Here is a 12,472-nt window from a genome sequence, read left to right on the forward strand (position 1 = left end):
TGGGTGGCGTATGCATTACAATCTCCCTTAGCCTTGCCAACCCCCAGCCCTTTGAGTCACCATAGGTGCGGGCGAAGCCGAGAATGGTTTGGCAGAAGGCGATGAAAAGGCAAAGTCTGAAATGATTTGTGATGATGAGAGTGACCAGAGAAGATTAAAAAGACTATGCTGCTCTGCGTTTTCGCCCCTGCGATTAGATAAGCCTTGGCTGGAGAGCACAGTCTGTTTAGCTATTAGTCACCAGGCGGGACCACTATTTGGGTTGGGCCCCACTTCCTTCTAGGTTTCTTGGCTGACCGACCAGGACCCCAGAATGATATATTTTCTTCTCGGCCGCCCTCTTTGCTTCCACCATCCAACAGAGCAATCCAAGCAAACTCACCACCAGCCTTCCACCGCAACGCCTCTTTTTGTCGTATCAAGTCCGGCACTTTTTCGATACCCCGAGGTTTTTTTTTAAAAGAAGGAATCAGAGAAAAAGGAAGCAAACATGGCTGTCAGAGCGCAATTTGAGAACTCCAACGAGTAAGTGCTGCATGGAAATGCGATGCGCATTGCGATGCAATTTTTGCCCCACCCCACCACACCTCTATCGCTATCTTCATCATGGAGGAAAACCTGCCCCGCGGCGACGACAGAGCGAGCTATAGGGGTTTTGTCTGGTCGCATTCATATGGGACAGCTCAAGAGCATTGTTGCCTTTGGACTCGAATATCCCGAGGGGAGTGGGATGTTGCCTATACTCAGACATTGGGGTCTAAAGAGGGGAAGCGCGGGGTACCGAAACAGCACAACAGCATGCAGACTTCACAAGCCACACGGGCTACTTGTTCAGAAAGAGGGACGATAGACGGCTAACGTTTTATTTTACAGAGTTGGTGTCTTTTCCACCCTCACAAACTCTTACGCCCTCGTGGCGGTCGGTGCCAGCGAAAACTTCTACAGCGTGTTCGAGGCCGAGCTCCAGGATGTCATTCCCATCTGCAGAACGACGATTGCCGGCACGCGGATCATTGGGCGGTTAACAGCTGGGTATGTTGTCGACTCTCTCAACGTATTCTTGTCCTGCGACTGAGCTAACAATGAAAAAAAAGTAACCGAAAAGGTCTTCTCGTCCCCACCACAACCACCGACCAAGAACTCCAACACCTCCGCAACTCCCTCCCCGACGAAATTCGCATACAGCGCATCGAGGAGCGTCTCTCGGCCCTCGGCAACGTCATCGTCTGCAACGACCACACAGCCCTCGTCCACCCCGATCTAGAGCCTGAGACGGAAGAGATCATCGCTGATGTCCTCGGTGTGGAAGTTTTCAGGCAAACCATTGCCGATCACGTGTTGGTGGGCACATACATGGCGCTGAGCAACCAAGGCGGTCTGGTGCACCCCAAGACGAGCATTCAGGACCAGGACGAGCTGAGCAGCTTGCTGCAGGTACCTCTTGTGGCGGGCAGTGTCAACAGAGGTAGCAATGTTATTGGCGGCGGCATGGTGGTGAACGACTGGATGGCGGTGACGGGGTTGGATACCACAGCGCCGGAACTCAGCGTGATTGAGAGTGTGTTCAGGCTGGGTGAGGGTGCGGCGCCGGGGGCGATTAATACGACCATGAAGGAGACGATGGTGGAGTCGTTCTACTGAGGGGTTCAGTTCACTGCAAAAAGGACATGGCTATGGTTTTTGTGGTAGCGGGTGGTTTTAGCTCGTGGTAGGATGGTCAACACTAAATAGATGGCCGACGGGGGAGGCCCCGAGTGGCGTCAAAAGATACCCAGTCATCACCAACTACCTGCATTTCAACATGTGTGATGTGTAATGTATGTCTCAATAGTTGGTGTTCGTGGCAGTCAGCCTCGAGAAATGAGACATTCCTGCCCAAGCATCAGAAGCATGTGAGCTAGACACGCCCTTTGAGTTCTACCAGTATGTGAGAACTGCTAAATTTTGCACCTCTACGACCTCCTCTTTCTATGGCAACAGAGAGTTGGATCACAGCTTGCTCAAAGCTCGGGTTCACTGGACTTTAAAGTTTAGGCTAGCCTCAGGGCAAGTCAGGGCCCGACGAGCCGTTGCAAGACCAGCGGGGACGTTGTCAGGACAGATCGGACAGACTGCGGTTCCACCCACGTAGGAGCGTTGGATTGGTTTAAGCAGTGATGAGAGACAGAAAATTCGTGGAGGGGATGTGTAGAAATAAAGTGGCTGGATATGAGAGATAAATTCTTTGATTGAACCGGTGATAACCGAGTCAGATAATTGCAGGATAGATTTCGAGTGATGATATTCAGCTGAACTGAAGAGAGGTGATCGTGGGGTTCATGGCTGGGAGTTGAAGGTCTTGGGAGAGGTGTTGGTCTTGGCAAAGGCGGTCAGCCAGAACCCTGGAAACGAGATCCCCGAGAGAGCGAGAGGCACTGACGGTCAACCACCTGCAAGGAACGGGAAAACTTGTTTTTGTAAACAAGACAGCTTTGGGTGGTTTTCTTTTTTGTCGCACAACCACTTCTTGGACTTTTCCTGATCTTTTTGTTACTTTTTGTGTTGCCGCGGAGAAGAACCAGAAGCTCGAGGACGACAGGTTATCCTGGTTTTACTTTTCAGGTCACCAGCCATACACAACCATATCTACTGCGTACACAAACCACCACCACACCCAACCTCCTACGACCGCGTTTTTTGCATGCAAGTTGAGGCTCCGCTTGCTCAGAAAGGTTTTGCTGCCGCCGGCGCCGGGCTGGGAAAGATCTCGGGAATCTCCCACGTGTTGTTGAGAGATGAGATGAGCAGAGGGTGAGGGCCGAGGTTGTTGGACTTGTGTTGTGTGTGGAAATAAGCGAAAGTGTGGAGGATCGTCGCAAACGTTTCCTCGTTTTCATCTCAATATCGCTTCCCTTTCACGAGACATTGTTTCGCCTTGTGGAATGCTTTGACAGCAAAAGGGCAAGCAAACAAGACGTCACCGGCTGAGAATTATCAACACATTACACACCCACTATTGGGAGGAAAATTCCAGGGATTCTATTTTGACCAAGGGAAACAAAAAAGCCCAGGCCACCTTTCATCCACCCCCCCCCGAAGCCGCGAAACATTAACTCATCATGCTAAGCGACGACAACCCTGTTTCGTCCTCCCCACAACCTCCCAGGTCTGGCCAGACTGTTCATCCTATCCTTCCTGCTCAACAAGCAGCAGCCGTGCCAGAAGCCCGCGCCTTACGAGGATCATCTGTTGGCAGTAGCCAGGATAATGGATACGGCTCTCCACGCCAGGAGCTTGAGCGGCGCGCGACGGTAACACCAAATCCACCACCACCACCACCACCAGCATCGGCGCATCAGCAGCAGTCCTCGCCTTTTAGCTTTATCGCGCCGAAGCCATCTCTTTTGCCCTTCTCGGAATATCACAGCGGGTATTCTGATGCCGACCTCGAAGAATCCTCCTCCACCTGTCCATCACCGTCACCCTTTGGGCCACCACATAATAAACATCTACACCGCCGGCAGCAGTCATTCCCCAACTTGTTCCCCCTGGCACTGCGGAACCAAAGCCGGACCCCTTCCCCGACGAGGAAGAAGACGCACCATCAACGATTTCCGTCTGAACAAATGCCATACACAGGAGAAGGGAGGATACGCCAAAGGGCGGAAAGCCCACGATCAGGCCTGGCAGGGTGGTTAAGTGGAACAGCAGCAGGGTCAGCGCTGGGGATGACCCCGAACAGCAGCATTGATGACCGGACCAACAACAACAACTCCAGCACCACCCCGACAACGGGTGGCAATGATAAAAAACAAATTTCTGAAGCCCCTGACATGATGACACCCACCCGTCCCCCCCTTCAACGATCATCTCTCCCACCACCTCCCACCCCAAAAACAGCCACCACCACCCCCGCAGGAGGAGGAGGAGGGACTATGACATCGCGGTTCATGTCGGCCTTTACATCCCGCTTCACAGCCCCAACCACCCCGACAACCTCGACAATGGAAGCCGCTGACGAGCTGTTGACGCTCAACATTGAAACCGCCTTGTTTCCCCCTTCCTCCAACCCAGGAAACGAAACATTCTCCCCGGCCGCCTTTAAAAACTTTCAAGCCAACGCTGTTGGGTTGCTGACTAAATACCAAACCGCCTACAAATCCCAATCAGGCACAATCCACAACCTACGTCAGGAACACTCCGCCCAGAAAGACGAGCTGGAAGAGGCGGAAACAAGGGCGAAGCACCTGAAATTTCAACTGGAAAACATGGCTAAGGAGCTGGCGGAGCAGCAGCACAAGGTTCGGGCATTAACTGAAGAACTCCAGCACGAAAGGGAGAGGAGTAAAGCCCCCTCTGTGGTGTTATCTGAAGATCTCGGTGTTGACAAAATCCGGCATCATAAGCGCCGCAGCGGGCAGAGCTGGTCAGCGGATGATGACGAGGAGGTGGAGAGCGCGGAGAGTGAAAGTGTGTTTAGCAGTAGGTGTAGGAGCCCGGTGCCGGAGACGCCTGTACAGGGGGGGTTTCCCGGGGGGAATAGTAAGTTGGGCACGCCAACGACTAGCAGCACGACGCCGAGACAGCAGACGCAGCAGCCGAAGCCGGTGACGATGAATGCCCTTCAAAAGATTCTTAGGGGGGTGGTGGCGGCCGGGGAGGAAGGGGGGTGTAGGAACTGCAAGGGGCAGGATGCGAGTGTGGCTTGGGATACGGTGGGCTTGCTGAGGGATGAGAATAGACAGCTCAAGACACGGGTGGGGGAGCTGGAGGGGGTGGTGGAAGGGGCATTGGATTTGGTTAATGGGATTGGCATGTGAGGGTGTCTCATCTCATCTCGTCGTTGTCTGTGGATTTTAGAGGGCGTTTTTTCGGGGGGAGGGCATATCGTGCATTTTAGATTGGGGATACGGGTAGCGGAATATTTTGGGATGGAGTTAGGGGGGGATATATAGGTGTTGGGGGTTTTGATCTTTCTTCTTTTTGTGAGGAAAGGTTGTGTGGACCTGCTCATTCAGGGGGTGAGACAAGTAAACTTCCTCATCAAGCCAACCAACCTCTAAATTACAACCATGGGTTTCCGTGACACGTTCGTTGATATAGTGATATCAGGCTGTGTGTATCTCCCCTCCAGGAAACCTCCTCTTGTTCTCCTCACACCGTCACCAACCTCTTCTCGAGACGTAGGCAGTTACATGGAATTCACATCTCGCACTGACAATCGCACAAATGAACAGACTTCGCCAACTCTCCCATAATGCATTTAGTAGCCGCTCAAAACTCAAATAGCTACTCTGCAGACTAAAAAATACATTCGCTACCTTACTCGCTGCCCCGATATTGCTTTTTCGAATCGAAAATAAACGTCCCGACGTTTCAACCCCCACAAAACCCCCTTTTTGTTTCCCGGCCCTCAACCCAACCCCAAAACAATCCACAACTCCGAAAAATCATCCCCCAGGAGAAGGAGTTCGAGGCGGAGAGCCCCTCGAAACCATTAACGTAACTCCGTGCGCATAAAACAGCACACTAATCAAGAGCAGCAGACCCACCACCTGTCATCGTTGATTCCGCAGTAAAACCAGCAGCAGTTGTCCCCTCCGTAGCAGTCCCACCACCCCCCACCTGAGAAGCAGAACCTTGACCAAAAATTGCAGCATTGTTCGCGGCGGTAGTAGTCGATGGAATACTTTGCTGAGATGTCGGGGGGTTGTATGCGGGAGTAGCAGGATTAAATGCGGGGGTAGAAGGATATGAGGCGGTAGAAGGATATGAGGTGGTAGAAGGATATGAGGGGTAAGAGGGATATGAGGTGGCAGAAGGAGAAGATACAGGAACAGTAGCCCCCGGAAAGCGCGGTTGTCCAGGGGTTGCAGTACCTCGCGCGGGAACAGCAGCCCATTGAGGATCGATCTGAGATGGATTAAGCTGACATCCTATTCCAACGTATGCTCTCGTCAGATTTGGCCGACCAGCGACACCACCACCACGACCATGAGATACAGTAATAGTACCCCCTAGAAAGTGCCCTTGTCCAGGGTTTGGGCGAACTCTCGCGGTGCGAGCCTCAAAATGAGCAACGAGCTCATCGACCTCACCAAATTGGTGGGCAAAAGATTTGTCCTCCTCTAATTCTTCAGCGCCGTAGTGCCGGTATGTATTCATTTGATTTGGCCGACCAGGACCACCACCACCTCGACCATCTCCCTGAACAGAAGCAGGGGTAGGAGCAGGAGTAGGAGCAGGGGTAGGAGCAGGAGTAGGAGCAGGAGTAGGAGCAGGAGTAGGAGCAGGAGTAGGAGCAGAAGTAGGAGCAGGAGTAGGAGCAGGAGTAGGAGCAGGAGTAGGAGCAGGAGTAGGAGCAGGAGTAGGAGGAGGAGCAGGAAAAGGGTTATCCTTCACAGGCCAAGGTCGATCTGGAGGCAGTCCACCACCTCGAAGATGAAGTTCAGCGCTATCGCTCTAGACAGCAGAGCCTCCCGTGTCAGCAGACATATCATCATGATCCGTCATAATCGGTACAGTGATACAAGTAGAAAAGGCATCGCGTGAAAGAGAAGAAAAAACGCCATCCGTATGAACATTAATAGACTTGACATTGTCACTCGAATCGATATCCACCTCGTCCTCGACTGCTTTTTCGTTGTCGTCGACTGGATCCACGCTCGAGCTCTATCTAGCGCTGTTGGTATTTCCGCCGCCAAAAGCAAACGCCCCAAATACTCCTCCTCCCCCTCCAGGTGTCATTGGACCCATGCCTCCACCCACGCTCTGGGCGGCATTTCCGCCAGAAGACCCGGCAGCAGCATTGTTACTGTTTGACTGGTTGTTCACACCATTGGTTTGATGGGATGCTGGGGCCGGCGTGGTGTTGTTGGCTAGCCCAACATTGTTTGTGTTGGGCGTGCTTGGGGTAGCACCATTCGCAGCAGAGCCATCGGCATTGTTGCTCTTGTTGGCTGTGGACTGCTGTTGCCCGCTGTTGAACTGCTGCGCACCGATGGAATAGTCTGGCACACCCAATCCCCACACTTTGCCCAGATGTTCTTCCGGAATGTGGCCGTTGAAGATGCGCTTTCGCAACTCAAAGAATACTCGCCCAGTGAGCAAGCTGTCCGACCCAGCCTGGTGGGCGCTGCCTACTCGCTTGATCTTGAGTGTCTCGGCAATGTGTTCGAGGCCGGCCTTCTGCTCGAACTTTGTCAGAATATCGACCACACCAGGGTCCCGGACTTCAAGCTGGCCGCTGTTCTGAAGCTTGATGGCATGCTTCATCAGGTGCTTCACATCATAGGTGGCAGGAAACCACCTCTTCATCTCCTCGTCAAAGTCGCCCTCGTCGCCGGGAAGGTTCTTGGGCATCAAGAGCTTGGTCAGATAACCGAAGTCATATCCGCCGTGAAAGCTGATCCAATATACATCATCCTCAAGAACCAGGCCAGATGGTATCAAGAGCGCAGCGAACTTGAAAGGATCGATGCCGTCCTGCTCCATTCGCTTAAAATCGATACCGGCATGCTGGAGTGATTCAATCGAGGTCTCGTTGTACATGTCGTCCTCAAGAGAGAATTTGAAGTTGAATTGCCAGGTGAAAGGCAGTGGCGCTTGAGTGCCTGTCCTCCTAGGGTTTGACCATTGGGACGATGGGTCTACAGAAGTCGGTTGTTCACCATCCTCGTTGAAAAGCGCGATTCCGATCTGAATAACGCTGAGCATATCGACGTTTGTCCGCAGGCATTGGTAATGGTAATCGCTTTTCCCCCTAAATCCGCCCATTGGCCTCGATACAACACCCGGAAATTCCGTGTCCTATCATGGCAGCGCCTTCAGTTAGCACAGGCTCAGAAGCACCTTCGGAGGGCCTTGGTCACCTACCATAGCCACATATTTATGTGTCTGTATCAGATCTCGCAGAATCTCAAACTCCTCCTCCAGATTGTGCTTCCACACCTCCCGTATCCTTCCCTTGTTCTGGGCCGCCCGCGTTGTGTGTTCCAAGGCATGGCTTTGTTGTGGAGTGTGTTGGGCAGGATGGAGAGCGGGGTGTTGGCCATGTTGCTGTGCCTGCAGGTGTTGCTGCTGCTGCTGCAGAACCTGTTGCTGTTGAGCTTGCGCCTGCTGCATTGCCCCGCTATGGAAGCCCATTCGCGCGGCATGGCTTGCGAGGCCGGTTTCGGCATTGAAGCCGCCAGCAGCGGCACCCATTCCACCGGCAAGGCCCATCAGGTTGCTGGTCGCTCCAAAAGGATTGCCAGCGGCAGACAGTTGGTTGAGATAAGCAGGGTTTCCACCCAGTGGCGGTGGGTGGCCCGAGGTTTGAGGTGCGTGTGTCTGATATTGCTGCTGATGGTACATGGTGTTCGGCCCGCCTTGAAAGCGGTTCATGTTGTTTGGCGGGGGCATTTTCACACTGGATCCAGGAGGCAGATCAGAGATGGAGAGATTTGGCAGCGGTCGATCGTCGTTCTCCTTCTTCTTCGCCGACGATACTTGCCTCTCCTAACTCCTTGTAGAGAACGAGGCAGCTGTCGGGAGTCGTAGCACCGTGAGACCTGGGCAAGATTGTTGGTGATTAAGAAACTATTAGGATGTCAAGTCGCGATAACCGAGGGGGTCGTGATTCGGTTTTGGAGAGAGTGGTGGTTTGTTGAACATGAGAAGAAGAGTTCGACGTGGTTCGGCGGGGGTTTTCTGGGAAATAATCGAGCAAGTGGTTCGGAGGGCGACGTCGTGAGAGGTTGCTGTTTCTGCGCGCTTGGTCAAGACTGCTCCTTCCATCAGAGGGATCGCACACAGCACAACTGCTGCAAGTGCTGGGTGCACAGACCAACCAGCCTCCTCGTGCTCTCCTGTTCGCGCCTCCCGCATATGAATGACTAAGCAGTCTTGGCAGTTGCGACCTCAACTCAGTGACATGGACCGAACAGTGGTGATGCTTGGAAGCTCAGTGAGCGAGCTCCCCTTCTGACGAAGACGACGACGAGGAAATTGTCAACCAACCGCCACCATGTATCCCACAAGGTACTGACCCTCCAATTGTCCGACATTTTCTCGTTCTTGCATGGTTAACCTCTGTTTTACCGCACACAGAATACTCCGCTCCGCCCTCCCCCAGCTTGGGGACGAGAAGCCAAACATCACCGGCTTCTCCATGAAGAAATTCCTCGCCAATACAAAGAAGCCCCGTTACGACCCCTGGGAGAGAAAGTGTGTTGCACCCGACGTCCATACCCCTCTGTTCCCAATCCATCGCTGACAACGTCACCAAAACAGTGAGGCTTGGCGATACACCGGCCGCTTCAGCCGATTCAACAGATACAGAAACGCCCTCCCCGGGTTCGGTACTGCCGTCGTCGCTTTCACAGCCTACTGCGTCTACGAGCAGCTCTTCTTGAAGAAGGATGAGCGCCACCACGGCGAGGAGCACCACTGAGCGGCACACACGGGGGTTCAGGGGAAGCACGAGAGAAAGTGATGTACATAAGCTACGGGTGGAGATCAACTGGGGAAATGACAGAGAGAGATAGACAGACTCACTCAACTCAGTTGGAAGGAAGGGACGGGAAGGAGGGATCAATAGAGTTGATTAAATGGTCGTCAATCAGCTTCCGTCAGGTGCCGAGCATACATTACAATGACCTTCATTTGAGGATATTCTATTCACATGGCCAGAAATACCGATACCAGAATAATGACGACACCGGCACAACGCTTCGCGAAGTCCACACAAAACCCACATGGCCCATAAATTACTCGCGTTGTCTTTGTCATAAACACCAATTACACTCATCAAATTCTCCGCTATGTAAACAAGCACCATGCTCTTCCAAGAGCAACTACTAACCCAGAAATCCTAAACCAAAACCGTGCCTCCAATCTTTGGCTTCTACTATACTTCCAAATACACCGCTGCTGTTGTCCCAGAAAAGGCCTCCCTCGTCCTCACAGTTCCGTGGTACCTGAAACATTACACTCTTTCACCCTTAAAAAACAAAGCCTGCTCCAAAACGCCATTATGATGCTAATAACTCGGAAACGACACGACAAATTATCCGCAACTTGGCAGCCCCTCAGATATCAAGTGATGAAAACCTTCTTCAACTCATCCTCCCTAAACTTCTCTCCCGTTACCAGGTCCTTGACTTCTCCCGCGGCTAGCCGTGACTTTTCCGCATATTCGTCGAGCTGCGCCTTGCCATACACCCTCCCGTTTGGCAGCAGCATCAAGTCATGTTCCAGCAAATGACTCTTGCTGTGATGGGCATATGGTACGTTACGAGCCAGGGCGTTGAGCTCAGTCGAGCAGATTGGGCAGACGCTCGTTTGTAGACTTGCCGTGCCATGACTTCGTGATTCTTCCTCCTCGCCTTGCCCCGGGCCCGGCGTAGCTGACTTGTGTGATTTTTGCCCTTGGTGGCTCTGGTTCTGTTGGCTGCTGTGGCAAGCTGGCGTTTTGAGGGCTGAAAGGCCAGACGACAAAGCAATGTGTAAAAGCGGAAACTGAGGAAGGCCGAGCAGCTTAAGGTGGGCGTCGGTGAACAAATCGGCAAGCTTTTTCCATCGAGCTGAGCTGTAGAGAGAGGCATAGGGTTCGTGAGGCGTGTCAGCGCGGTAAGCTAATAAGCCAGCGATGTGGCTGACCTCTGTTGGGTAGGTCTTGCTAAAAGGCATAATGTGCTTCTTGGCATGGTTAATAGCCTCCAGCTTGGGGCAAGAGCTGCGGTTGAGTTCGATGTATTGTTGGCAACGTAGCTCAAACTCGAGCTTCGACTGCATCTTGCGAAGCTCTTTCTTGTTTTCGTTGCACCAAACGAGTGCCTCCTGCACACTGCCGTTCTCGAGAGACTGCCGGATCTTGCTCATGGCAACAAATGTATCGATGTCGACTAGCCCGAGCATGTTTCTCTCCTCGGCAAGGGCGTTGGCGGACTTATTGTAGCCGTGTCGAAGCATGTAGTCGACTACCAAGCGGTCAAGACGCTGACGTGACCAGGCTTCGTATTTGACATCTTCGACGGTGTGCACGTCGGATAGCTCTCGAAGGTGTGCGACCCTGGCGGTCGACTGGCGGTACAAGCGATTTTCCTCTTCGGCATAGGTGCTTAACTTCCTCTTGAGACCGCGCATTCTAGCCAGCATCTGGTCAAGGTTGTTAACGACATCTTGTTTGGATGCTTTCTGGTTGATGGAGTTGGTGGCGGTCTCTTTGAGCAGGTCCTTGACAGCATTCGTATCCCACTCGATATGATAGTGCGCCGATCGGATATTCTTGCGTAGTAGCTCGTATGGAAGTCGGAGGAGGGGTTGGTCCTAGACGTACAACCTTTGTCAGCTGGGTCATCAAGGTTTGATGGGCCGTTTGGCAGGAAGATGGACCAGAGGGAAGAGAGCCGGCGATGACGTCGTCTTACCAGGAGGAGGTGGTTGTCGTGGTTAATCTTGGAGGCGCCGTGATCGGCCATGGTCTTGTTTGCTTCCCACGTACCTCTCCGGGTATGTGGATATGATGAAGTTGCTGGAAGAGTTGGCAATGGAAATGTGGTTGTGCTTGTCACGAGCAGGTCGGGAGTTGGGTGTTCGTTGACGGGCTGGGACCGATAAAGACCGATAGGAACATGCCCCACTCATGCGGAGTTATCGCGACGGGCAAATCGGATTGCTGCCCGTGCGGCAATCAACCCCCGCACAGCAAGCTTCTTGATGGATTCACCCGCCTGCATATCTGTATGTGGATATTTGATATATCGATGCACGGCGCTGGCTCCCAGTCGAAGGCGGGATGGGACTGTAGATGCCTGGGCCGTTTTCTGGCATTCCACCACGGCCAACCATTTGGTATGACATGCTCGGCGTTACTACTCCTCACTTTTCAGCGGGAGAGTGCATTCAGGTTGACGGCCAGGCGGAACTCCCGGCCTGGCTAGCCAACTGTTTGGATTCTTACGACCGAAGTTTGTCAGAACGGTGCCCTTGGCGCCTCGTGACGCAAACATCACCCCTCCAAGCCATCAAATCATGTGTCGACCTGTCTCACTTCGCTACCTCCCTCCCGAGCAGTCAGGAGGGCGTTGCGTAGGATCTGTTGGTCGGAGGGGGTGGAGGGCGTTTCTGCTACACTGTTCTTCCAGCCTTGTCGAGACACAGACAATCTATGTATGCTGCACATCTGCATGAATATCTGCCGAGCCTTTGTGACCAAAGGAGGCTGGCGGTCCAAGTATCCTCGAGGCCGAAGGAAGCTGTCAGATGCAGTACCTAGTGGTGTGGTGTAGTATTCACTGTGTAAGTGGTAGGTCAACAGGGGTCGGGCAACACGTGCTTGGATGTGGCAGTGTTGCGATCATGGTTTGATTCCGAACAAGAAGGTTGTCAGTCCTGGTGAACTCGAGGGGCAGCCCACCATTCATCCAAACTGGGAGGGAATTATACAACACGAAAACAACAAACAGCTGCTTGTCGACGATAGGTAGGCAACCCTGCACCTCACTGGTTG

The 12,472-nt window shown here is 53.0% G+C and overlaps 6 protein-coding genes across 6 annotated transcripts; 3 read left to right on the forward strand and 3 right to left on the reverse strand.

Moving 5' to 3' along the window:
• Positions 1-168: 168 nt before the first annotated feature.
• Positions 169-1,730, forward strand: TIF6 (Eukaryotic translation initiation factor 6). The gene is made up of 4 exons (XM_062893605.1): positions 169-261; positions 313-525; positions 874-1,032; positions 1,095-1,730. The coding sequence occupies exons 2-4, from the start codon at positions 491-493 to the stop codon at positions 1,639-1,641; spliced, it is 741 nt and encodes a 246-aa protein (XP_062739436.1). The 5' UTR covers positions 169-261; positions 313-490; the 3' UTR covers positions 1,642-1,730.
• Positions 1,731-3,098: 1,368 nt separating this feature from the next.
• QC762_707640 (uncharacterized protein) lies at positions 3,099-4,799 on the forward strand (the record flags this gene model as incomplete). The annotated part of the gene is made up of 1 exon (XM_062893606.1): positions 3,099-4,799. The coding sequence occupies one exon, from the start codon at positions 3,099-3,101 to the stop codon at positions 4,797-4,799; it is 1,701 nt and encodes a 566-aa protein (XP_062739437.1).
• Positions 4,800-5,508: 709 nt separating this feature from the next.
• QC762_707650 (uncharacterized protein) lies at positions 5,509-6,144 on the reverse strand (the record flags this gene model as incomplete). The annotated part of the gene is made up of 1 exon (XM_062893607.1): positions 5,509-6,144. One exon carries the CDS (start codon positions 6,142-6,144, stop codon positions 5,509-5,511), a length of 636 nt encoding a protein of 211 aa, XP_062739438.1.
• Positions 6,145-6,556: 412 nt separating this feature from the next.
• Positions 6,557-8,704, reverse strand: POP2 (CCR4-NOT core DEDD RNase subunit). The gene is made up of 2 exons (XM_062893608.1): positions 7,855-8,704; positions 6,557-7,788 (listed from the first exon to the last, which is right to left on the reverse strand). The coding sequence occupies exons 1-2, from the start codon at positions 8,380-8,382 to the stop codon at positions 6,652-6,654; spliced, it is 1,665 nt and encodes a 554-aa protein (XP_062739439.1). The 5' UTR covers positions 8,383-8,704; the 3' UTR covers positions 6,557-6,651.
• Positions 8,705-8,874: 170 nt separating this feature from the next.
• QC762_707670 (uncharacterized protein) lies at positions 8,875-9,592 on the forward strand. Its single transcript, XM_062893609.1, has 3 exons — positions 8,875-9,000; positions 9,070-9,186; positions 9,253-9,592. The coding sequence occupies exons 1-3, from the start codon at positions 8,987-8,989 to the stop codon at positions 9,410-9,412; spliced, it is 291 nt and encodes a 96-aa protein (XP_062739440.1). The 5' UTR covers positions 8,875-8,986; the 3' UTR covers positions 9,413-9,592.
• Positions 9,593-9,706: 114 nt separating this feature from the next.
• Positions 9,707-11,956, reverse strand: FYV10 (GID complex subunit containing RING finger motif). The gene is made up of 2 exons (XM_062893610.1): positions 11,391-11,956; positions 9,707-11,289 (listed from the first exon to the last, which is right to left on the reverse strand). The coding sequence occupies exons 1-2, from the start codon at positions 11,439-11,441 to the stop codon at positions 10,057-10,059; spliced, it is 1,284 nt and encodes a 427-aa protein (XP_062739441.1). The 5' UTR covers positions 11,442-11,956; the 3' UTR covers positions 9,707-10,056.
• Between the last annotated feature and the right edge of the window lie 516 nt (positions 11,957-12,472).

Source organism: Podospora pseudocomata, chromosome 7 (genome assembly GCF_035222375.1).
Source record: "Podospora pseudocomata strain CBS 415.72m chromosome 7, whole genome shotgun sequence".
In the NCBI taxonomy this organism is placed as follows: domain Eukaryota; kingdom Fungi; phylum Ascomycota; class Sordariomycetes; order Sordariales; family Podosporaceae; genus Podospora; species Podospora pseudocomata.

What these genes read in the sequence shown, in the direction of transcription:
- FYV10 (XM_062893610.1), bottom strand. Translation starts at nt 11,441, where the DNA reads ATGGCCGATCACGGCGCCTCCAAGATTAACCACGACAACCACCTCCTC. An exon ending in ACGACAACCACCTCCTCCTG is followed by an intron (nt 11,290 to 11,390) that starts GTAAGACGACGT and finishes TTGTACGTCTAG; the next exon opens with GACCAACCCCTCCTCCGACT.
- QC762_707670 (XM_062893609.1), top strand. An exon ending in TACGACCCCTGGGAGAGAAA is followed by an intron (nt 9,187 to 9,252) that starts GTGTGTTGCACC and finishes TCACCAAAACAG; the next exon opens with TGAGGCTTGGCGATACACCG.
- POP2 (XM_062893608.1), bottom strand. Translation starts at nt 8,382, where the DNA reads ATGCCCCCGCCAAACAACATGAACCGCTTTCAAGGCGGGCCGAACACC. An exon ending in CACATAAATATGTGGCTATG is followed by an intron (nt 7,789 to 7,854) that starts GTAGGTGACCAA and finishes CTGCCATGATAG; the next exon opens with GACACGGAATTTCCGGGTGT.
- TIF6 (XM_062893605.1), top strand. Translation starts at nt 491, where the DNA reads ATGGCTGTCAGAGCGCAATTTGAGAACTCCAACGA. An exon ending in CAATTTGAGAACTCCAACGA is followed by an intron (nt 526 to 873) that starts GTAAGTGCTGCA and finishes TTTATTTTACAG; the next exon opens with AGTTGGTGTCTTTTCCACCC. An exon ending in ATTGGGCGGTTAACAGCTGG is followed by an intron (nt 1,033 to 1,094) that starts GTATGTTGTCGA and finishes ATGAAAAAAAAG; the next exon opens with TAACCGAAAAGGTCTTCTCG.